Source organism: Salvelinus sp. IW2-2015, linkage group LG17 (assembly GCF_002910315.2).
Source record: "Salvelinus sp. IW2-2015 linkage group LG17, ASM291031v2, whole genome shotgun sequence".
Taxonomy (NCBI): domain Eukaryota; kingdom Metazoa; phylum Chordata; class Actinopteri; order Salmoniformes; family Salmonidae; genus Salvelinus; species Salvelinus sp. IW2-2015.
Window position 1 is genome coordinate 36,440,233 of NC_036857.1, and position 23,842 is coordinate 36,464,074.

The 23,842-nt window shown below is 41.0% G+C and overlaps 1 protein-coding gene across 6 annotated transcripts in view; it reads left to right on the forward strand.

Moving 5' to 3' along the window:
- The window catches only part of LOC111976466 (ubiquitin conjugation factor E4 B), a 69,703-nt gene extending 49,767 nt beyond the window's left edge, over window positions 1-19,936 (forward strand). For all 6 annotated transcript variants that reach the window (XM_024005298.2, XM_024005300.2, XM_024005301.2 and 3 more), the window contains 10 exons: window positions 125-252; window positions 2,553-2,651; window positions 3,487-3,722; window positions 3,926-4,052; window positions 4,261-4,405; window positions 4,527-4,661; window positions 8,975-9,166; window positions 16,986-17,160; window positions 19,347-19,493; window positions 19,692-19,936. In XM_024005298.2, coding sequence (XP_023861066.1) covers window positions 125-252; window positions 2,553-2,651; window positions 3,487-3,722; window positions 3,926-4,052; window positions 4,261-4,405; window positions 4,527-4,661; window positions 8,975-9,166; window positions 16,986-17,160; window positions 19,347-19,493; window positions 19,692-19,759 — 1,452 coding nt within the window. In that variant the 3' untranslated portion in view covers window positions 19,760-19,936. The remainder of the gene's footprint in view (window positions 1-124; window positions 253-2,552; window positions 2,652-3,486; window positions 3,723-3,925; window positions 4,053-4,260; window positions 4,406-4,526; window positions 4,662-8,974; window positions 9,167-16,985; window positions 17,161-19,346; window positions 19,494-19,691) is intronic.
- Window positions 19,937-23,842: the final 3,906 nt, after the last annotated feature.

Sequence of the window (23,842 nt, forward strand, 5' to 3'; positions counted from 1 at the left end):
TGATACATGCTTTATGCTGAAATTAGTATTGCAGACAGGAAAATTCAACATCTTAACTTGTCACAACGAGTGAAGGACAATATTCAGTAGAAACCGTCGATCGTGTGATCTTTGGCCCTGACAGAAACTGGTGTGCTCCAAAGCCTGTGCCGATGCGGGTCTTCTGGATGAGAACCTGTTACGCAGATGTCTGCAGTTCTACAGTATGGTCATTCAGCTCATCCTACGCATGGTGGATCCTGCCTACCCACAGTAAGTTACTATGCCACAATCGGGAACTGTTTTAATGCTGTAATATAAGGTTATATTACGAAGTAAAGTAGGCTACCTGGAGAAATGATTCTTACTAACCTAAGAATTCAAAGATGTTTATTTTTATATTAGAATCAACTTCCTCATCTTTGTAAGTTTGTATTTTATTTTTTTATAGATCAGCTTTAATATTGCAGATTGTGGCTTCATCAATGTAATAGTCTGCATCATCCCAATTCCCCATATATTTTGTGTGTATAAACTCCCTTTTTCAGGACCTTGTCTTTCAAAGATAATTTGTAAAAAATCCAAATAACTTCACAGATCTTCATTGTAAAAGGTTGAAACACGGTTTCCCATGCTTGTTCAATGAACCATAAACAATTCATGAACATGCACCTGTGGAACGGTCATTAAGACGCTTACAGACGGTAGGCAATTAAGGTCAAAGTTATGAAAACTCAGGACACTAAAGAGGCCTTTCTGCTGACTCTGGAAAAACACAAAAAGAAAGATGCCCAGGGTCCCTGCTCATCTGCGTGTATGTGCCTTAGGCATGCTGCAAGGAGGCATGAGGACTGCAGATGTGGCCAGGGCAATAAATTGCAATGTCCGTACTGTGAGACGCCGAAGACCGTGCTACAGGGAGACAGGACGGACAGCTGATCGTCTTCGCAGTGGCAGACCACGTGTAACAACACCTGCACAGGATCGGTACATCTGAACATCACACCTGCGGGACAGGTACAGGATGGCAACAACTGCCTGAGTTACACCATGCAGGACGCACAATCCCTCCATCAGTGCTCAGACTATCCGCAATAGGCTGAGAGAGGCTGGACTGAGGGCTTGTAGGCCTTTGTAAGGCAGGTCCTCACCAGACATCACCGGCAACAACGTCGCCTATGGGCACAAACCCACCGTCACTGGACCAGACACGACTGGCAAAAAGTGCTCTTCACTGACGAGTCGCGTGTTTGTCTCACCAGGGGTGATGGTTGGATTCGCGTTAATCGTCGAAGGAATGAGTGTTACATCGAGGCCTGTACTCTGGAGTGGGATCGATTTGGAGGTGGAGGGTCCGTCATGGTCTGGGGCAGTGTGTCACAGCATCATCGGACTGAGCTTGTTGTCATTGCAGGCAATCTCAACTCTGTGCGTTACTGGGAAGACATCCTCCTCCCTCATGTGGTACCCTTCCTGCAGGCTCATCCTGAATGACCCTCCAGCATGACAATGCCACCAGCCATACTGCTCGTTCTGTGCGTGATTTCCAGCAAGTCAGGAATGTCAGTGTTCTGCCATGGCCAGCGAGAGCATTGAGCACATTGGACCTGTTGGATCGGAGGGTGAGGGTGAGGGCCATTCTCCCCAGAAATGTCCGCGAACTTGCAGTTGCCTTGGTGAAAGAGTGGGGTAACGTCACAGCAAGAACCCCCCCCCCCCTCTTTGTTCAGGGACACATTATTCCATTTATGTTAGTCACATCTCTGTGGAACTTGTTCAGTTTGTTTCAGTTGTTGATTTTATGTTCATACAAATATTTACACATGTTAAGTTTGCTGAAAATAAGCGCAGCTGACAGTGAGAGGACGTTTCTTTTTTTGCTCTGTGTGTGTACTACCGTTCAAAAGCTTGGTCACTTAGAAATGTCCCTGTTTTTTAAAGAAAATAAATGTTTTGTCCATTTTTAAAATAACATCAAATTGATCATAAATACAGTGTAGACATTGTTAATGTTGTAAATGACTATTGTAGCTGGAAACGGCAGATTTTTTTATGGAATATCTACATAGGTTGTACAGAGGCCCATTATCAGCAACCATCACTCCTGTTTCCAATAGCACGTTTTAGCTAATCAAATTTATCATTAAAAAAAAAAAAACTTTTTGCAATTATGTTAGCACAGCTGAAAACTGTTGTTCTGATTAAAGAAGCAATAAAACTGGCCTTCTTTAGACTAGTTGAGTATCTGGAGCATCAGCATTTGTGGGTTCGATTGCAGGCTCAAAATGGCCAGAAACAAAATCCTTTCTTCTGAAACTCATCAGTATATTCTTGTTCTGAGAAATTAAGGCTATTCCATGCGAGAAATTGCCAAGAAACTTAAGATCCTGTACACCGCTGTGTACTACTCCCTTCACAAAACCAGCGTAAACTAACCAGAATAAACCAGAATAGAAAGAGGAGTGGGAGGCCCTGGTGCACAACTGAGCAATTGAGCTATTGTTTGTATTGTTTGTGACTTGCATTAAGTAGGTCAATAACGCTCCCTTATATTCCTTCTTTCCTTTTTGCAGCATAACTCTACCACTGAATCCCGAGATCCCCAAAAGCTTTGCTGCTCTGCCAGAGTTTTACATTGAAGATGTGGCTGAGTTCCTGCTTTTTGTTGTGCAGTAAGTCGACAGATCGATGCTCATAATTATTACATAGTGCAGAGCCAGACAAAGACAAAAACATTTCTACAAACTTGGGTGTTAAAAGTTTTTCTTTTATGTCATAAAAACTGGGCTGCTGTATCCTTCGTTTTGATTGGCTCCTAAAACAACTTCATTGGAGCTTTAGCCAATCCTGACCAACAGACTATAATGGGGACCACCAGAGTGGGATTGATCGTGTTAATTTACCCTGTTTTACCTGAAGCAAATGTTTCAGTCTTATCTTTAAAACATTTATTGGAGTATTGTATAAATGGTCACTTCAAAGGGATGTGATATAAGTAGGGCCAGAAGGATTTCCTAACGATCTGACCCAACCAGAGAAACTCCTGGCCCTGACATGCAGCGGACATTCTCTTTCCTTGTATTGATACATGCATGAGGGGGACCCTCTTCCTCCCTGGACAAGTTTCCTCTGTTTGACTTTTTCTCAGTTAGTCTCCCCTCATTTCCTCGCATCCTCTCTGCACCTTCTCAAACCGCATTGCAGGAGAAGTTCAAAGGTCGCTCCCCCCAGACCTTCTTCTCCAGTGCGTTATGAGTAGGTGGTGAGCAGAGAGGAAGCAAGAAATCAAGGAAAGATTAATTACATACATTTTAATTAACACCCCTCCCAAATTGCTGCTTACACATTATGAATTAACAAGGGTATATCTGCAGAACACTTTTAAATAAGAGGGTGTTTGAATGGGGGTCATATAGAAATTACCTTTTTTTTTTTATGTAAAATAATGCATCTTCTGAGAAATGGATTTTGACTGAAAGTCAGCATCCATTTTCTATGCCCTGCCAGGTATTCCCCTCAGGTTCTGTATGAGCCCTGCGTCCAGAACATTGTCACCTTCCTGGTGGTGTTCATCTGCAGTCAGAACTACATCCGGAACCCCTACCTGATCGCCAAGCTGGTGGAGGTTCTGTTTGTCACCAACCCAGCTGTGCAGCCGCGCACCCAGCGCATCTCTGAGATGATGGAGAACCACCCACTGTCCGTCAAACATTTGGTCCCGGCCCTCATGAAGTTCTACACTGGTGAGACCACTTGGTGCGCTGGGGGGTCCAGTTTGTGCGGCAATAAACTGTGCTGGCTTGGATTTTTTTCTTTTTCACATTTGGTCTTGGTTCCATCAACTACAGTGGATGTGTAGTACGGTTTGGCTCGACTCAGTTGTCTGAAAATGTTAAGTGGACTGATTCTCACAGGCAACTGACTGAGTAAATCCTCCCTCCCGCAGACGTGGAGCACACCGGTGCCACCAGCGAGTTCTATGACAAGTTCACCATCCGCTACCACATCAGCACCATCTTCAAGAGCCTCTGGCAGAACATGGGCCACCATGGCACTTTCCTGGAAGAGTTCAAGTAAGTGGGCTAAAATCAAAGCTTAGTATTCATCTCATGACAATTACTTTTATGGTGACTGCCTGGTCTAAATAGGTGTCCACTGTCCGGTCATGGTTGTATGCTGCGTGTAAAATGTACTCAGAACTAGTTCAGACTCATAGTGAGTTTTCTGTGTGGCTTCCACAGGCCTCCCAGTCAATCAATACATCTGTTTGTTCCGCTGTAGCTCCGGGAAACAGTTTGTGCGTTACATCAACATGCTGATCAACGACACCACCTTCCTGCTGGACGAGAGCCTGGAGTCCCTGAAGCGCATCCACGAGGTCCAGGAGGAGGTTAAAAACAAGGAGCAGTGGGATCAGCTTCCCAGGGTCAGTACGGAATTTCTGGGGAGGTAACAAATGGGTTGTGAAGTGCTTATAAATGTGTTACGAAGCTCATTTGTAGTGCCTTAAGACTGAAACACTGAGTGTTCCTCCATTTCTCCCTCAGGAGCAGCAGCAGAGCCGCCAGTCCCAGTTGACCCAGGATGAGCGGGTGTCACGCTCTTACCTGGCCCTGGCTACAGAGACGGTCGACATGTTCCACATCCTCACCAAGCAGGTCCAGAAGCCCTTCCTCCGGCCCGTGAGTACCACTCTGACCAGGACAAAAAATACACATTTGAATCATGCTCTGTTTCCAGGCTACAAAGGCAGAGAGGGGCTCTAGATCACCCCATTTACAAATGTTGTTTTTGACAAAGATGAGGTTTGCGTGACTTTTACTGGCTGTCAACATAGCCACATACAGCAGCCGACAACAACAATAGAACATTGAGAAGAAGAAACGATGTGCTGTTCTACTCGAATGAATGAAACATTTTAAAGCCTCTTTGAAAAGGGTATCCTATGACTGGCGGGAAAACAAAGGGGATGATGGCCACCACTTAGTAAACGGAAAATGTAGAAAAATGTTTTGTGGGGTTTACTTTTCACTATCAAGGCACTCTTGAAGAAAACGCAGGGAATAACTTCTTGATTTAAAAAGTGTTTATTGTCTTGGCATTACGGTAGAAATATTAATAACCTGAAAAACAAACGCCAAAGTGTTTCGGCCTGGTATGTGCCTTCATCCGTTTTCTTCACGAGTGATGGGAAAAGTAAGGCCCAACATTCATTTGTCTACATTTTTCGTTTACTAAGTGGTCGCAATCATCCCCTTTGTGTTTTTCTTCCCAAGAATAGAACATTGCTGTGCAGCAGCACAAAATACATACAAAATACAAAAGCCAACTGACATTTACTCCTGATTATTATTTGACCATGCTTGTCATTTATGAACATTTGAACATCTTGGCCATGTTCTGTTATAATCTCCACCCGGCACAGCCAGAAGAGGACTGGCCACCCCCCATAGCCTGGTTCCTCTCTAGGTTTCATCCTAGGTTTTGGTCTTTCTAGGGAGTTTTTCCTAGCCGCCGTGCTTCTACACCTGCATTGCTTGCTGTTTGGGGTTTTAGGCTGGGTTTCTGTACAGCACTTCGCGATATTAGCTGATGTACGAAGGGCTATATAAAATAAACTTGATTTAGTTTTTAGTTGAAGTCGGAAGTTTACAAACACCAACCAAATACATTTAAACTCAGTTTTTACCAATTTCTGACATTTAATCCCAGTAAAACGTTCCTGTTTTAGGTCAGTTAAGATCACCACTTTATTTTAAGAATGCGAAATGTCAGAATAATAGTAGAGTGATTTATTTCAGCTTTTATTTCTTTCATCAAATTCCCAGTGGGTCAGAAGTTTACATGTACTCAATTAGTATTTGGTAGCATTGTTTAACTTGTGTCAAACGTTTCGGGTAGCCTTCCACAAGCTTCCCACAATTCTGTCCCATTCCTCCTGACAGAGTTGGTGTAACTGAGTCAGGTTTGTAGGCCTCCTTGCTCGCACACGCTTTTTCAGTTCTGCCCACATATTTTCTATAGGATTGCGGGGCTTTGTGATAGCCACTCCAATACCTTGACTTTGTTGTCCTTAACCTCACTAGGGTATGTGAGACGCTAGCGTCCCACCTCGTCAACAGCCAGTGAAACTGCAGGGCGCCAAATTCAAAACAACAGAAATCCCATAATTAAAATTCCTCAAACATACAAGTATTTCACACCATTTTAAAGGTACACCTGTTGTAAATCCAGCCAAAGTGTCCGATTTCAAAAAGGCTTTACGACGAAAGCACACCAAACGATTGTTAGGTTAGAGCCAAGTCACAGGAAAAYACAGCCATTTTTCCAGCCAAAGAGAGGAGTCACAAAAAGCAGAAAGAGTTAAAATTAATCACTAACCTTTGATGATCTTCATCAGATGACACTCATAGGACTTCATGTTACACAATACATGTATGTTTTGTTCGGTAAAGTTCATATTTATATCCAAAAATCTGAGTTTAGGCGGGACGCTACTGTCTCACTTGGCAAAAAGCCAGAGGAAATGCAGAGCGCCAAATTCAAATTAATTACTATGAAAGTTACTATAAAAATCTAACTTTCATTAAATCACACAAGAAGGATACCAAATTAAAGCTACACTGGTTGTGAATTCAAATAGGCTTTTCGGCGAAAGCAAACAATGCTATTATCTGAGTTAGCACCATTGTAAACAAAGAGAGATAAGCATATTTCAACCCCGCAGGCGCGACACAAAACGCAGAAATAAAAATATAATTCATGCCTTACCTTTGACGAGCTACTGTTGTTGGCACTCTAATATGTCCCATAAACATCACAAATGGTCCTTTTGTTCGATTAATTCCGTCGATATATATCCAAAATGTCAATTTATTTGGTGCGTTTGATCCAGATTAACACCGCTTCCAAATTGCTCAAACGTGACTACAAAATATCTCAAAGATTACCTGTAAACTTTGCCAAAAAATGTTAAACTACTTTTGTAATACAACTTTAGGTATTTTTTAACGTTAATAATCGATAAAATTGAAGACGGGATGATCTGTGTTCAATGCAGGATTAAAACCAACTATAGCCTTTCTGGTCACGCGCTTCTATCTAACAGGACACTTAATGTGACTCTCGTTCAAGATGGCCGTACTTCTTCATTACACAAAGGAATAACCACAACCAATTTCTCAAAACCTTTGATGATCTTCATCAGATGACACTCATAGGACTTCATGTTACAGAATACATGTATGTTTTGTTCGATGAAGTTCATATTTATATCCAAAATCTCAGTTTTTCTCAGTTTGGCGCGTTATGTTCAGTAGTTCCAAAACATCCGGTGATTTTGCGGAGAGCCACATCAATTTACAGAAATACTCATAATAAACATTGCTAAAAGACACAACTGTTATGCATGGAATTTTAGATCCACTTCTCCTTAATGCAACCGCTGTGTCAGATTTCAAAAAAACTTTACGGAAAAAGCACATCATGCAATAATCTGAGTACAGCGCTCAGACAAAAACGATCCATACAGATAACTGCCATGTTGTGGAGTCAACAGAAGTCAGAAATGGCATTATAAATATACACTTACCTTTGATGATCTTCATCAGAATGCACTCCCAGGAATCCCAGTTCCACAATAAATGTTTGATTTGTTCGATAAAGTCCATCATTTATGTCCAAATACCTCATTTTTGTTCGCGCCTTGAGTTCACAAATCCAAATTCACGATGCGCAGAATTTGCCAGACGAAAAGTTTAAAAATTCCATTACAGTTCGTAGAAACATGTCAAACGATGTATAGAATCAATCTTTAGGATGTTTTTAACATAAATCTTCAATAATGTTTCAACCGGAGAATTCCTTTGTCTTCAGAAATGCAATGGAACGCAGGTCACTCTCACGGGAGAGCGCGTGATCAGCTCATGCCAGACACCTGACTCAAAGAGCTCTCTTTCCCTCATTATTCACAGTAGAAGCATCAGACAAAGTTCTAAAGACTGTTGACATCTAGTGGAAGCCTTAGGAAGTTCAATATGACCCCATTGACACTGTATATTCGATAGGCAATGAGTTGAAAAACTACAAACCTTAGATTTCCCACTTCCTGGTTGGATTTTTTTCTCCGGTTTTTGCCTGCCATATGAGTTTTGTTATACTCACAGACATCATTCAAACGGGTTTTAGAAACTTCAGAGGGTTTTCTATCCAAATCTACTAATAATATGCATATTTTAGCAACTGGGCCTGAGTAGCAGGCAGTTTACTCTGGGCACCTTATTCATCCAAGCTACTCAATACTGCCCCCAGCCATAAGAAGTTAACAAGAAATTTGTGGAGAGGTTGAAACACTCAGGTTGGGGTCATTAACTTATTTATGTGAACTTCCGACTTCAACTATACATGGGACAAATTGCACTGTGAAAAAACATTACTGCAGTGCTCCACATCTGCCAAGCTCGCCGGGCCAGTTAATCAAGCTTTGGCCAGCACATTTTCAAACTCCAAAACAGAGAAAAGGTATTTATATTTGTATTTAATCCTTCTCAATCTTCCCAATGTCTGATGCAATAACAGGGATGCAAGCGAGTCACCTTTCTGAGAAATTCTCCATTTTGAATCCAAAATTGGTGAACTACGTGAATCATGTAGATCCGATGAGAAGTTTTTTTCGGGGGGGTGGGGGTTCAGATCACTACTGGCTGTAAGCGAACGAGTGATGCGTGTTTGGAGTAATACTGGCTGCTGTATCCAGGGCTCAGCCTATCGTTCACACAACAGAATAGCACCCGACTGAAGAAAGAAGAGACAACCTAGTTAGCCAGGATTTTTCACTTGGTACTGGCCCGGTGTGCCACTGGCAAATTTACCTTAATGTCAAGGCCTGTACGGTGTAAAGCCTACTTCAATAGTAACCTTAAACCATTCCTATTCATCGACGTAGATACACAAATATTTTTCCTGGTGACTGAACTTCCTGCTTTGTGCGTTCCAGGAGTTGGGGCCTCGTCTGGCGGCCATGCTGAACTTTAACCTCCAGCAGCTATGCGGGCCCAAGTGCCGGGACCTGAAGGTGGAGAACCCAGAGAAGTACGGTTTTGAGCCCAAGAAGCTCCTAGACCAGCTTACTGACATTTACCTGCAACTTGACTGTGCCCGCTTCGCCAAGGCCATCGCCGACGACCAGGTAAACTGTAGTAGTCGCATACCTGGGTTTTCAAATAGAAAAGTCCCAAAACTGCCCCACCCATCTGGCAAAAATGTTAAGTATTTGAACCCATGTCTGAGTAGAAGTAGGACCCAATACATTTTTGTATGGATGCTCTGCTGTATTTTATATACTGTATAACTTTATGTATCTATGTATGACCAGAAAGATTTAACATTTATGACGAATACATTAATCTCATCTAAACTAAACCCTAAGCCTTGCTAAATAAAGAGCTTTATACATTAAAATAACTCTGCAGGAAAGACCTTACTGCAGCCTGACTGTATATTGAGTGTACCCATAGCAGTGAATCAGGAAGTAAAAACAGTTCTACTGACTCAAATTTCTAATGTTACACACCTACACTCCCCTCCCACAGTAAAGTATATATTTTTTTATTTGGCTCTATACTACAGCTACTCTCCCATAAAGCCCAGATTGGTGAAGGACTGTAGTCCTTCTGGGAGGTTCTCCTATCTCAGCCAATGAAATCTGTAATTCTGTCAGTGGTCATTGGGTTCTTGGTCACCTTCCTGACCAAGGTCCTCCTTGCCTGGTTGCTCAGTTTGGTCAGATGGCCAGCTCTAGGCAGAGTCTGTTTAGTTCCAATGATGAATACCACTGTGCTCTTGGAAACTTCCAACACTCTAGAAATTGTTTAGACCCTTCCCCAGATACAGTATAGTGCCTAAGGAAAGTATTCAGACCCCTTCAGTTTTTCCACATTTTGTTACGTTACAGCCTTATTCTATAATTGATTATATAAATAAAAACTTCTCAGTAATCTACACACAATACCCCATAATGACAGTGAAAACAGGTTTTAAAGTTTTTGCAAATTTTTAAGAATAACAATTTGTTGTGTCATAGCAAAGGGGTGTGAATACTTATGTAAATTAGATTTATTTGTATGTGTATTGTGTGTAAAACATTTAGAATTCAGGATGTAACACATAATGTGGTGTATGAATAAGGCACTGCATCTCAGTGCTAGAGGCATCACTACAGACCCTGGTTCGATCCCGTGCTGTATCACAACTGGGCTGTATCACAGCCAGCCATTATCGGGAGTCACAATTGGCTCAGTGTCATCCGGGTTAGGGGAGGGTTTGGCCGGGGTAGGCCATCATTGTAAATAAGAATTTGTTCTTAATTGACTTGCCTAGTTATATAAAGTTTAAATTAAGTAAAAACTTTAGAAATGAAAGCACTTCATGTACAGTGCCTTCAGAAAGTATTCATACCCCTTTGACTTATTCCCCCCAAAAATCTGTGTTAGTCTGAATTTAAAATAGATTAAATTGAGATGTTTTGTCACTGGCCTAAACACAATACCCCATTATGCCTAAGTGGAATTGTGTTTTTAGTAATTCATTTAATTAATTCAAAATGAAAAGTTTGTCTTGAGCTAATATGTATAGTGTTCAAACCCTTTTTATGGGTAGCATAAATAAGTTCAGGAGTAAAAATGTGCTTAACAAGTCACATAAGTTGCATGGCCTCACTCGGTGTGCAATAATAGTGTTTAACAACATTTTTGATTGACTACCTCATCTCTGTATCCCACATATACAATTTTCTGTAAGGTCCCTCAATCGAGCAGAGAATTTCAAACACAGATTCATCCACAAAGACCAGGGAGGTTTTCCAATGCCTCACAAATAAGAGCACCTATTGGTAGATGGGTAAAATAATAAACTGATATTGAATATCCTTTTGAGCATGGTGAAGTTATTAATTGCACTTTGGATGGTGTATCCATTCACCCAGTCACTACAAGATGCAATTTACTTTTTTTCCTGAATACAAAGTGTATTTTGGGGGTAAATCCAATACAACACATTACTGAGTACCGCTCTCTATATTTTCAAGCGTAGTGGTGTCTGCATCATGTTATGGGTATGCTTGTAATCGTTAAGGACTGGGAAGTTTTTCAGGATAAAAAATAAACTTAATGGAGCTAAGCAAAATCCTAGAAGAATACCTGGTTCAGTCTGCTTTCCACAAGGCACTGGAAGGACAATAGCCTAATCAAAAGGCCAAATCTACACTGGAGTTGCTTACCAAGAAGACAGTGAATGTTCCTGAGTGTCTGAGTTTATAGTTTTGATCTACTTGAAAATCTATGACCTGAACATGGTTGTCTAGCAATGATCAACAACCGATTTTTGAAAAAGCTTGAATAATGTTTTGAAGAATTATGGGCAAATATTGCACAATCCAGGTGTGGAAAGCTCTTAGTCTTACCTAGAAAGACTCCGCTGTTATCGCTGCCAAGGTGCTTCTACAAAGTATTGACTCAGGAGCGTGAATACGTATGTAAATTAGATATTTGTGTATTTAATTTCCTATATATTTGCAAAAATGTCTAAACATGTTTTCACTTTGTCATTAGGGGGTTATTGTGTGTAGATGGGTGAGAAAATATATTTAATAAATTTAGAATTTGGGCAGTAACACAACAAAATGTGGAATGAGTCAAGGGTTATGAATACTTTCTGAAGGCACTGTATATAGTCCCCCAAGGGTCGTTACACCTCAAACAGGATCTCAACACCCACCATCTCAGATTTTTCTGAAATAGTTTCTGTATTTAGAAACCGATAAGATTAACATTCATGAAACATTGTTTTGTTTATATTGAATTTGATCTCTGATTAAGCTAATTGATTGCACCCAAATTTGACTTTTTTAATTTATAGGATTCATAATATAATGTTCAATAATTATAGTACCTAACATCCGATTTGGACCATAATTCTTCCTAACAATGAGTAAGATATGAGGAATCCAGGAAAATGATCAAAGACCACAGATACCCCAACAGTATACAGTAACAGTTCTCTGTCTGACACGTAGTATGGAGCTGAGGTTTGGAGTATTGCTTCTTCATCCTATGTAATGTATTCCCTCTGCATCTGGGGATGTTTTTCCCCCCCCTGTTCAGAGAAATTTACCATTGAACTTGCTTGCATTATTTACCATAAATGAATGTTAAGTATCAGGTTTTGCCCACTAAATGCCTCTGTTCCTGCTACTGCCACACCATTTTATCTATGTTGCTGGTCTCTTGGGTTTAAAATGGATCACAACATTTTCTTTTAAACTTTGGATAGAAAACCAATTGCTTTTGTTCATGATGAAAATGCATTGTGTGGTCATCCTCAGTTTTTTTGTGTTTTATTATGTATCCCCATTAGCTGCTTCCAAGGCAGCAGCTACTCTTCCCGGGGTCCAGCAAAATTAATGCAGTTTATACAATTTTAAAAACATTACAATACTATTCACAACACATTAAGTGTGTGCCCTCAGGCCCCTACTCTACTACCACATATCTACAACACAAAATCCGTTTGTATGTGTGTGTCTGTGCTTTTGTTTGTGTTGCTTCACAGTCCCCGCTGTTCCATAAGGTGTATTTTTATCTGTTTTTTAAAATCTAATTTTACTGCTTGCATCAGTTACTTGATGTGGAATAGAGTTCCATGTAGTCATGGCTCTATGTAGTACTGTGCGCCTCCCGTATTCTGTTCTGGACAGTTCAAGCCATTCCTCCATGAAGGCAATTCAGTTTGTCCTTCTCTTAGGCTTAATCTGTCTCCAGGAAACGGCCCATCTGTGTGTGTTTAAAGCAAACCGTTAGGCTACAGCAGTTCTAATGGTTTCAATATTATGGTCTTGAATAATGGTAAAAGTCCCAAACACCCACAGTATAGTGTTTTGTAATGTTGGGTTTAATGGTAAATGTCACTAATCACACTACATATCGCTATGTTTTAGAATAGTTTTATTGATAAAAATGACTGCCATGCAATGCTTTATAATTAGAGATGAAAATGTCGGTCAATTTGCCGCCGACTAACCAACCCTCATTAACTGGTCAACAAAATTTCGAACAGTAAAATGATGTGACCAACAGAAAATGGCCTACTATCCATGCATACAAGGAACTGACATTTTTAATTAAGAGCTTAATGGAAACATGCAACAATAGCAAGCCTGTCATCTTAGTCAAATGGCTATTGCCAATTGTTGAACATGCAACTCCTGTAATGAAGCTGCTAATAAAACATACGTTTCACATTTACCAAAAGGCAGTTGGTGGGAAAATGCAGTTCTAAACAGCACACAGTGCGTGGTTCCATATGTGAGAGAGAAATCTCTATTCGAATTTTAAAAGGTGGGGAATCTAATAGCAACAACTAGGATGGGTTGCTAATATGACTAGGATTGTGGCTTTGTCTTCTGGACAACTAAAGAAACATTTATGGTTAATGGCATGAGGGTCTTTATAAAAGAAATTGCCTTCACGTATCTATGGTTGGATTTTCGCTAGGCTACTTTGAAGCAAAGAAATTTAAAGTAAAACGTTCAGCTTTCAAGCAATTCTACTGCCTCAAGCTCACGTTGCAAAGTAGTGGGTGATGTGCTGTTAGCCTGCCTACTGTTGACTAAGACGCTTGAATTACGAGTTGAGATTGAGAACCAAAAATACTAGCTATTTTTAATCGTGGCCATCCCTCAAAAATGTTTGTCACTTGTTTGCATTTAGAATGGTTATTTGTTGCGCAATGACTGGGCTTATAAAAGCATGTTTTACTCCAGTACCAGTTTGTTGTTGCACATCTCACACTACAAGAGAATTGCAGATTTGGTGCCGATTTAAAATCAAATGTTTGAAAATATTCGGACGTCTGGGACTGCTCAAAGACGAGATCGGTAGCCCTCCGATTGCGTCTCTGACCTGCTCACATTAAACAAGTGTCTGTGAAGGCCGTGCTCCCTGAGTAGGCAAAGACAGGGATGTTGTCTCCCATCTCAAAATCTTGTCGGGACTGCTAAATCGGTGCCAAAATCGTGTAGTGTACACCCAGCTTCAGAAAGGGGCAAACTGAATTGCTTTCATTGAGGACTGGCTTGACTTGTGAGGATGACCACACAATGTATTTTCATCATGAGCAAAAGCCATTGGTTTTCGACCCCAAGTTCCAAAGAAAATGTTGTGATCCATTTAATAAACACTAGACCAGCTAAATTGATAAAAGGGTATGGCAGTAGCAGGAACATTGGCATCTAGTTAGTGGGCAAAACCTGGTACTTTAACACTAATTCATGGTAAATAATGCAATTAACTTCAATGGCTATTTTCTCTGAACAGGCAGAAAAAAAACATCACCAGATTCACAAGGCAGTACATCCCATAGGATAAAGAAGCAATACTCAAAGCCGCAGCTCCATACTACTTGTCAGACAGAGAACTGATACTGTATACCGGTTGTTGGGGTGGGGTTCCGTGGGTGGCTTTTCACAATTTGATTCTATTCCACGTCTTGCTCAATGGTCGGATGTTGGGTACAACAGTACCAGTGAAAAGTTTGACACACCTACTCATTTAGGGTTTTTATTTGACTGTTTTCATAGAGAGAACATCAAACCTATGAAATAACACATATGGAATCATGTAGTAACCAAAAATATATTTTATATTTGAGTTAATTCAAATAGACACCCTTTGCCTTGATGACAGCTTTGCACCATCTTGGCATTCTCTCAACCAGCTTCACCTGGAATGCTTTTCCAACAGTCTTGAAGGAGTTCCCACATATGCTGAGCACTTGTTGGCTGCTTTTCCTTCACTCTGCGGTCCAACTCATCCCAAACCATCTCCATTGGGTTGAGGTTGGGTGATTGTGGAGGCCAGGTCATCTGATGCAGCACTCCATCACTCTCCTTCTTGGTCAAATAGCCCTTACACAGCCTGGAGGTGTGTTGGGTCAATGTCCTGTTGAAAAACAATTGATAGTCCCATTAACCCCAGAACCCCAGTATTCTGTCACTGCAGAATACTGTGGTTGCCATACTGGTTAAATGTGCCTTGAATTCTAAATAAATCACAGACAGTGTCACCAGCAAAGCACCCCACACCATAACACCTCCTCATGCTTCTGCAGAGATCACCCGTTCACCTACTCTGCATCTCACAAAGACACGGCGGTTGAAACCAAAAACTTAAAATGTGGACTAATCAAATAAAAAGCCATATCTCAGACTGGCCAATAAAAATAAAAGATTAAGATGGACAAAAGAACACAGACACTGGACAGAGGAACTCTGCCTAGAAGGCCAGCATCCCGGAGTTGCCTCTTCACTGTTGACGTTGAGACTGGTGTTTTGCGGTACTATTAATGAAGCTGCCAGCTAAGGACATGGCAGGCGTCTGTTTCTCAAACTAGACACTCTAATGTACTTGTCCTCTTGCTCAGTTGTGCACCGGGGCCTCCCACTCTTCTTTCTATTCTGGTTAGAGCCAGTTTGCACTGTTCTGTGAAGGGAATAGTACTCAGCGTTGTACGAGATCTTCAGTTTCTTGACAATTTCTCACATGGAATAGCCTTCATTTCTCAGATCAATAATAGACTGACGAGTTTCAGAAGAAAGGTCTTTGTTTCTGGCCACTTTGAGCCTGAAATCAAACCCACAAATGCTGATGCTCCAGATACTCAACTAGTCTAAAGAAGGCCAGTTTTATTGCTTCTTTAATCAGAACAGTTTTCAGCTGTGTTAACAAAATTGCAAAAGGATTTTCTAATGGTCAATTAGCCTTTTAAAATGATCAACTTGGATTAGCTAACTCAAAGTGCCATTGGAACACAGGAGTGATGGTTGCTGATAATGGGCCTCTGTACACCTATGTAGATATTCCATTAAAAATCAGCCGTTTCCAGCTACAATAGTCATTTACAACATTAACAATGTCTACACTGTATTTCTGATCAATTTGAGGTTATTTTAATGGACAAAAAATGAGCTTTTCTTTCAAAAACAAGGACATTTCTAAGTGACCCCAAACTTTTGAACGGTAGTGTATTTCTGAACACATGGATAATGATGAGTGAGAAAGTTAGAGGCACAAAGATCATACCCCCAAAAAATGCTTACCTCTCCCCTGTTATTGGTAATGGTGAGAGTTTAGTGTGTTTTGTTGTAGCCTCTGAACGGCATCTCACTCATTATTCAGGATTTTGGTATTATCAGGATTCATTTGGAAGTGTTCAGAAATGTCTTATCTACTCACTTATTTTAAAAAAATACTCCATTCACCATTGTTACTATTGGGCAATACATAACCCAAAACAGACCGCAAATGCATCCGAGTTTGTAGTCACAAGCAAGGAGTATGGGACCAAATACTAAGCTTTTGACTAATACAGTAAGTGAATTTGTCCAAATACTTCTTCATCTGGGGGACTGGATACATAAAGTGCTTTAATTTCTAAACATTAAAACGGATATGTATGAAAATACCCTGAAATTAAAGTTGACATTCTGTATTGCCTCGAATGAAACATTTGATCTCAAATCCAAAATGCTGGAGTGTAGAGCCGAATGTAAAAAAATGTTGCTTCACTGTTCAAATACATATGGAGGGGGAGTGTATGTCATTATACCAGGTTTGGGTAAAGTACTTAATTGATTATGAAATTCAAGGCACATGGTTGTTAGCACAATACAAAGCCTGGGGAAGAAATAGCAGTGCTAGTGACTGTTCTGTCAGTACCGACCATGCTGACATCTCAATGTAGTTATAATTTGGAACATCCTTAGGCCTCACGGAAAATTCCCCCGAAAGGCTGTTTGTTTGCTCCCCTTCCCCCCCCCTTTTCAGGGATGTATTCACTAGGAACCAAACAGGCCAAAGCGTGGAGGGATCTACTGTTGCAGAACGTTTTGCTATGGTGTGTAGTAATACATACTCCACAGGCTTACATGGTGTTCTTTCTCTCCCCCTTTCCAGCGGTCATACAGCCGAGAGCTCTTTGAGGAAGTGATTTCCAAGATGAAGAAAGCCGGCATCAAGTCCACCATCACCATTGAAAAATTCAAGCTGCTATCGGAGAAGGTGGAGGAGATAGTCGCCAGGAACTCGCAGTCCGAAATGGACTACAGTGACGCACCTGACGAGTTTAAAGGCAAGTGTTCAACTTTTCCAGTGTTCAAACTCGCAAGTGTTTAAATTCACTTTCTAGTGTTCAAACTGGCAAGTTTTGGAACAAAACATATATATTTGATGTGTTACTAATTGCCCCTGACCGCAGCGGCATGTTCATTTGGATGCAACGTCGTAGTAAGACTTAAATTACTAAGACTGGTCACAGTCCTCTATTCCACATTAGGCCTGCTACAGCACCGTGTCTGTTCTCTATCTTACATATCTGTCCGCAATGTTCTGAATGTCCGTAGGATTTTTTCATGAGTCCAGGACTTCGGTCAAATGAGCTGACTTCAAGTCAGTTTGCAGTTTGCACTGCAGCTCAGTGCAAGATGCGTCACTACAGTCCCTGGTTCATATCCAGGCTGTATCACACCCGGCAGTGATTGGGAGTCCCATAGGGTGGCGCACAATTAGCCCAGCGTGGTCCGGGTTTGGCCGGGGGAGGCCACCATTGTAAATAACAATTTGTTCTTAACTGACTTGCCTAGTTAAATATAGGTTAAATAAAACATTTTATAAATATGCCTCACTATCCGCAGTGCTCGAATGGAGTGTGCCGTTGTAATACAGTGAAAATCCACTCCCAACTGAGGATATCCGAAATTAGTATAAGAGTAATACGACCATAATATTCAATCCGACTCCATTATCATATGAATGCTATTGGCCCATAAGCTTATTCCATGGGTCTAGCCACGGTAGTGAGCCTTGCATCACTCGGAATACTATAAATTACAGTGCATTCGAAAAGTTTTCAGACCCATTGACTTTTTCCACATTTTGTTATGTTAGACTTATTCTAAAATGGATTCAATTGGGTTTTTTCCCCTCATCAATCTACACACAAAACCCATTAATGACAAAGCAAAAACAGATTTTTAGACATTATTGCAAATATATATTAAAAATGAAACATTTACATATGTATTCAGACCCTTTACTCAGTACTTTGTTGAAGCACCTCTGGCAGCGATTTACAGACTTGGGTCTTCTTGGGTATGATGCTACAAGCTTGGATTTGCGGAATTTCTCCCATTCTTCTCTGCAGAGCCTCTCAAGCTCTGTCAGGTTGGATGGGGAGTGTTGCTGCACAGCTATTTTCAGTTCTCTCCAGAGAGGCTCGATTAGATTCAAGTCTGAGCTCTGGCTGGCCCACTCAAGGACATTCAGAGGCTTGTCCAGAAGCCCCTCCTGCGTTGTTTTGGCTCTGTGCTTAGGGTCATTGTCTTGAAAACCTGCTCCAGAGCGCTCAGGACTTCATCAAGGATCTCTCTGTACTTTGCTCTGTCTTTAATCTCATCTTCTCGTGTTATGTTTTGGGGTTGCGACAACTCGTGGACCTTGGCTGCAGCGCGTGGTCACCTAGTCTGTTCACATGTTTTATACCCCCGGGTCACAAAGGGGCGTTTACGTCTTTATGGCGTATCTAGTTACGAGGCAAGGTATGGATTTTACTCGGATCCGGTTTAGATAACTAACTTCACATTTCATCTTTACCAAAAACATATTTGATCTGGAGACTTTCCACACAATGCACAGTATGCAAACATTGGGTACTATTATAAACTAGTTAAGTTTTTGTTATAATGTCGTCTTAACTTTTAATAACATAACAAAAACGACATTCATATTCCATCTATCGTTGTTACCAACATTTTGGCTGATGGAATATATTGTCCCGAAGTCCATTTATTGCATGTTACCGTCCTGAGGTAGGTTCTCCATAGGACCCACTCACACATTCCAATCCTCCATACTGAGAGGACAAAGGATTCGTCTGCTGCCTTTAAGATTTACAGTGGGCGTTAGGTGTCATAAACCCCCACCTCTGCGGCAGTGAGAAATGTCTCTGTAGGACTGTGATCCATGGTAACATGACCTGAACAGGCCAGTCATGACAGTCCTCACGTGTAACATAAAACCCTCTATTACAGTACAGCAACCTCTCAATATAGGAAACAACTTTTAATTAAGATTTATTTTTACATTTCTCTAGTCTGCTTTATTTTTAGCATAGACACTTGCATGCAAAAATAATTGCAGAGAGCGTAATAACAATGTCTGAAGAGAGGAAAGTATATGTTGATTTTATGAATTTAATTTTAATTGAAGATAAAATTTAATTTTATCTTTGTTTTTGTCTGTGTACGTGTGTGTCCACAGACCCTCTGATGGACACATTAATGACTGACCCTGTGATACTGCCCTCTGGGAACATCATGGACCGAGCCATCATCCTCCGCCACCTTCTCAACTCCCCAACTGACCCCTTTAACAGACAGCCTCTCAACGAAAGCATGCTGGAGTCACGTATGTACACACACAGCATGGTCTTCCAGTCAAGAGCTGGTCACATAAGAATGAAAGAAGGGGACCAGCAATCTAAATGCAATTTAAGTCTGTTTATTTTCCATTTTCTTTTAGGCAACATGTCCTACTAGCACACCTTATTAACTGTTAAGGTCCTCAGGGGTTTGTGGTCACGTTTTGCTGTGTCTTTATTCACAGTCCCTGAACTGAAGGAGAGGATCCAGGCATGGATGAGAGAGAAGCAAGGCCAGGGACGTTTCCTCTAGTGACACCCAACTCCGGGGGTAAAGGATGTTATCACCACGACTGAATTCAATACCATCAAGAAAAAAAGAAACCTGTGATTTCCCCCCCCCCTTTATCCTTATTTTATCAGATCGTCATCTAAAGGCCCTTGGCTCTAAAAATGAAACATAATAAAATTACAACTTTTAAACATTTTTTCTCATGACTTTGTGTGTGTATATATATCTACATGTGCATATATTTAACAGATTGAATGCATATAACGCTGCAAGGATAAGCAGTTGTCACAGCCTACAGGTTTTAGCAGCAAAATGCAATCAATCGCCTTCATTGTTAATTTTTCCTGAGTTTTGTAAGCCTTTATGTATACTTTGTTAGGGAGGGTGATACATTTAGGATATGGGAATGGAGATCCATTTTGGTTAAGTAGTAAAACTTTCACTGGACAAAAATATAAACGCAACAGTTCATAAAAAATATTTTTGTCTATCAACAATGACAAGCCACTGTCAGCAATTTATGTTGTTCTTCAATAACACAAACTCCAAAGCAAATCAGGGAGAGGAAAATAGGTTTATTCAGAGGACAAATCAAAATGTTATGCTGGGAGTCAGATCTTCAGTCTCCCCTGTCCTCAGCTTTTCACTTTTTAAGTGAAATAATCCGTCGGCATTCTCAGTTTGTAGGTACTCTCGCATGTTGATACTCAACATTCTTACCCCAATTAGTACCAATAATCGCCTTATACCAATTAACATCTCTCCATATACCCAACATGTCACTCTGGTTAAAAGGAATACTCTAATGGAATACCTGCCCTTGATGTGAATGGAGCAGACATACAAAACCAACAACTACTTTGATTGTGGCATAGTGTAGAGAGAGCTTAATGTATTGACGCCCGAGTGTCCCTCATCCTGCTGATGCATCTCTGTGTTGGAAATACCACACAAATCCTGTATTAGGAGGAAACTCACAGGGAAAATCATTTCTAACATCTTTCACTTCTCTGCAAGACAATATTAAATCATCCTATTGTCAAGGTAATCATTCACAAAGTCCTTTAAAAGTGACCAGCTCTTCCACACTGGTATCAGTCCCACATAGATAACTATTAGACATGACCAGCTCTTCCACACTGGTATCAGTCCCATAAATAACTATTTAAGACATGACCAGCTCTTCCTACACTGGTATTCAGTCCCATAGATAACTATTAGACATGACCAGCTCTTCCACACTGGTATCAGTCCATAGATAACTATTAGACATGACCAGCTCTTCCACACTGGTATCAGTCCCATAGATAACTATTAGACATGACCAGCTCTTCCACACTGGTATCAGTCCCACATAGATAACTATTAGACATGACCAGCTCTTCACACTGGTATCAGTCCACATAGATAACTATTAGACATGACCAGCTCTTCCACACTGGTATCAGTCCCATAGATAACTATTAGACATGACCAGCTCTTCACACTGGTATCAGTCCCATAGATAACTATTAGACATGACCAGCTCTTCCACAACTGGTATCAGTCCCATAGATAACTATTAGACATGACCAGCTCTTCCACACTGGTATCAGTCCCACTAGATAACTATTAGACATGACCAGCTCTTCCACACTGGTATCAGTCCCACAAGATATATTTAGACATGACCAGCTCTTCCACACTGGTATCAGTCCATAGATAACTATTAGACATGACCAGCTCTTCCACACTGGTATCAGTCCCACTAGATAACTATTAGACATGACCAGCTCTTCCACACTGGTATCAGTCCATAGATAACTATTAGACATGACCAGCTCTTCCACACTGGTATCAGTCCCACAGATAACTATTAGACATGACCAGCTCTTCCACACTGGTATCAGTCCCATAGATAACATTAGACATGACCAGCTCTTCTACACTGGTATCAGTCCCATAGATAACTATTAGACATGACCAGCTCCACACTGGTATCAGTCCCATAGATAACTATTAGACATGACCAGCTCTTCCACACTGGTATCAGTCCCATAGATAACTATTAGACATGACCAGCTCTTCCACACTGGTATCAGTCCCATAGAAACCTATTAGACATGACCAGCTCTTCACACTGGTATCAGTCCCCATAGATAACTATTAGACATGACCAGCTCTTCACACTGGTATCAGTCCCATAGATAACTATTAGACATGACCAGCTCTTCCACACTGGTATCAGTCCCATAGATAACTATTAGACATGACCAGCTCTTCCACACTGGTATCAGTCCCATAGATAACTATTAGACATGACCAGCTCTTCACACTGGTATCAGTCCACTAGATAACTATTAGACATGACCAGCTCTTCACACTGGTATCAGTCCCATATACTATTAGCATGACCAGCTCTTCCACACTGGTATCAGTCCCATAGATAACTATTAGACATGACCAGCTCTTCCACACTGGTATCAGTCCAAGAATAACTATTAGACATGACCAGCTCTTCACACTGGTATCAGTCCCAAGATAACTATTAGACATGACCAGCTCTTCCACACTGGTATCAGTCCCATAGATAACTATTAGCAATGACCAGCTCTTCTACACTGGTATCAGTCCCATAGATAACTATTAGACATGACCAGCTCTTCCACACTGGTATCAGTCCCATAGATAACTATTAGACATGACCAGCTCTTCCACACTGGTATCAGTCCCATAGATAACTATTAGACATGACACTCTTCACACTGGTATCAGTCCATAGATAACTATTAGACATGACCAGCTCTCCACACTGGTATCAGTCCCATAGATAACTATTAGACATGACCAGCTCTTCCAACTGGTATCAGTCCCATAGATAACTATTAGACATGACCAGCTCTTCACACTGGTATCAGTCCCATAGATAACTATTAGACATGACCAGCTCTTCCACACTGGTATCAGTCCCATAGATAACTATTAGACATGACCAGCTCTTCCACACTGGTATCAGTCCCATAGAACTATTAGACATGACCAGCTCTTCACACTGGTATCAGTCCCATAGATAACTATTAGACATGACCAGCTCTTCCACACTGGATCAGTCCCACATAGATAACTATTAGACATGACCAGCTCTTCACACTGGTATCAGTCCCATAGATAACTATTAGACATGACCAGCTCTTCTACACTGGTATAGTCCCATAGATAACTATTAGACATGACCAGCTCTTCCACACTGGTATCAGTCCCATAGATAACTATTAGACATGACCAGCTCTTCACACTGGTATCAGTCCCATAGATAACTATTAGACATGACCAGCTCTTCACACTGGTATCAGTCCCATAGATAACTATTAGACATGACCAGCTCTTCACACTGGTATCAGTCCCCATAGATAACTATTAGACATGACCAGCTCTTCACACTGGTATCAGTCCCATAGATAACTATTAGACATGACCAGCTCTTCACACTGGTATCAGTCCCATAGATAACTATTAGACATGACCAGCTCTTCACACTGGTATCAGTCCCATAGATAACTATTAGACATGACCAGCTCTTCCACACTGGTATCAGTCCCATAGATAACTATTAGAACTGACCAGCTTCTCCACACTGGTATCAGTCCCATAGATAACTATTAGACATGACCAGCTCTTCCACACTGGTATCAGTCCCATAGATAACTATTAGACATGACCAGCTCTTCCACACTGGTATCAGTCCCAAGATTACTATTAGACATGACCAGCTCTTCCACACTGGTATCAGTCCCATAGATAACTTTAGACATGACCAGCTCTTCCACACTGGTATCAGTCCCAAGATAACTATTAGACATGACCAGCTCTTCCACAACTGGTATCAGTCCCACATAGATACTATTAGACATGACCAGCTCTTCACACTGGTATCAGTCCCAAGATAACTATTAGACATGACCAGCTCTTTCACACTGGTATCAGTCCCATAGATAACTATTAGACATGACCAGCTCTTCTACACTGGTATCAGTCCCATAGATAACTATTAGACATGACCAGCTCTTCACACTGGTATCAGTCCCATAGATAACTATTAGACATGACCAGCTCTTCCACACTGGT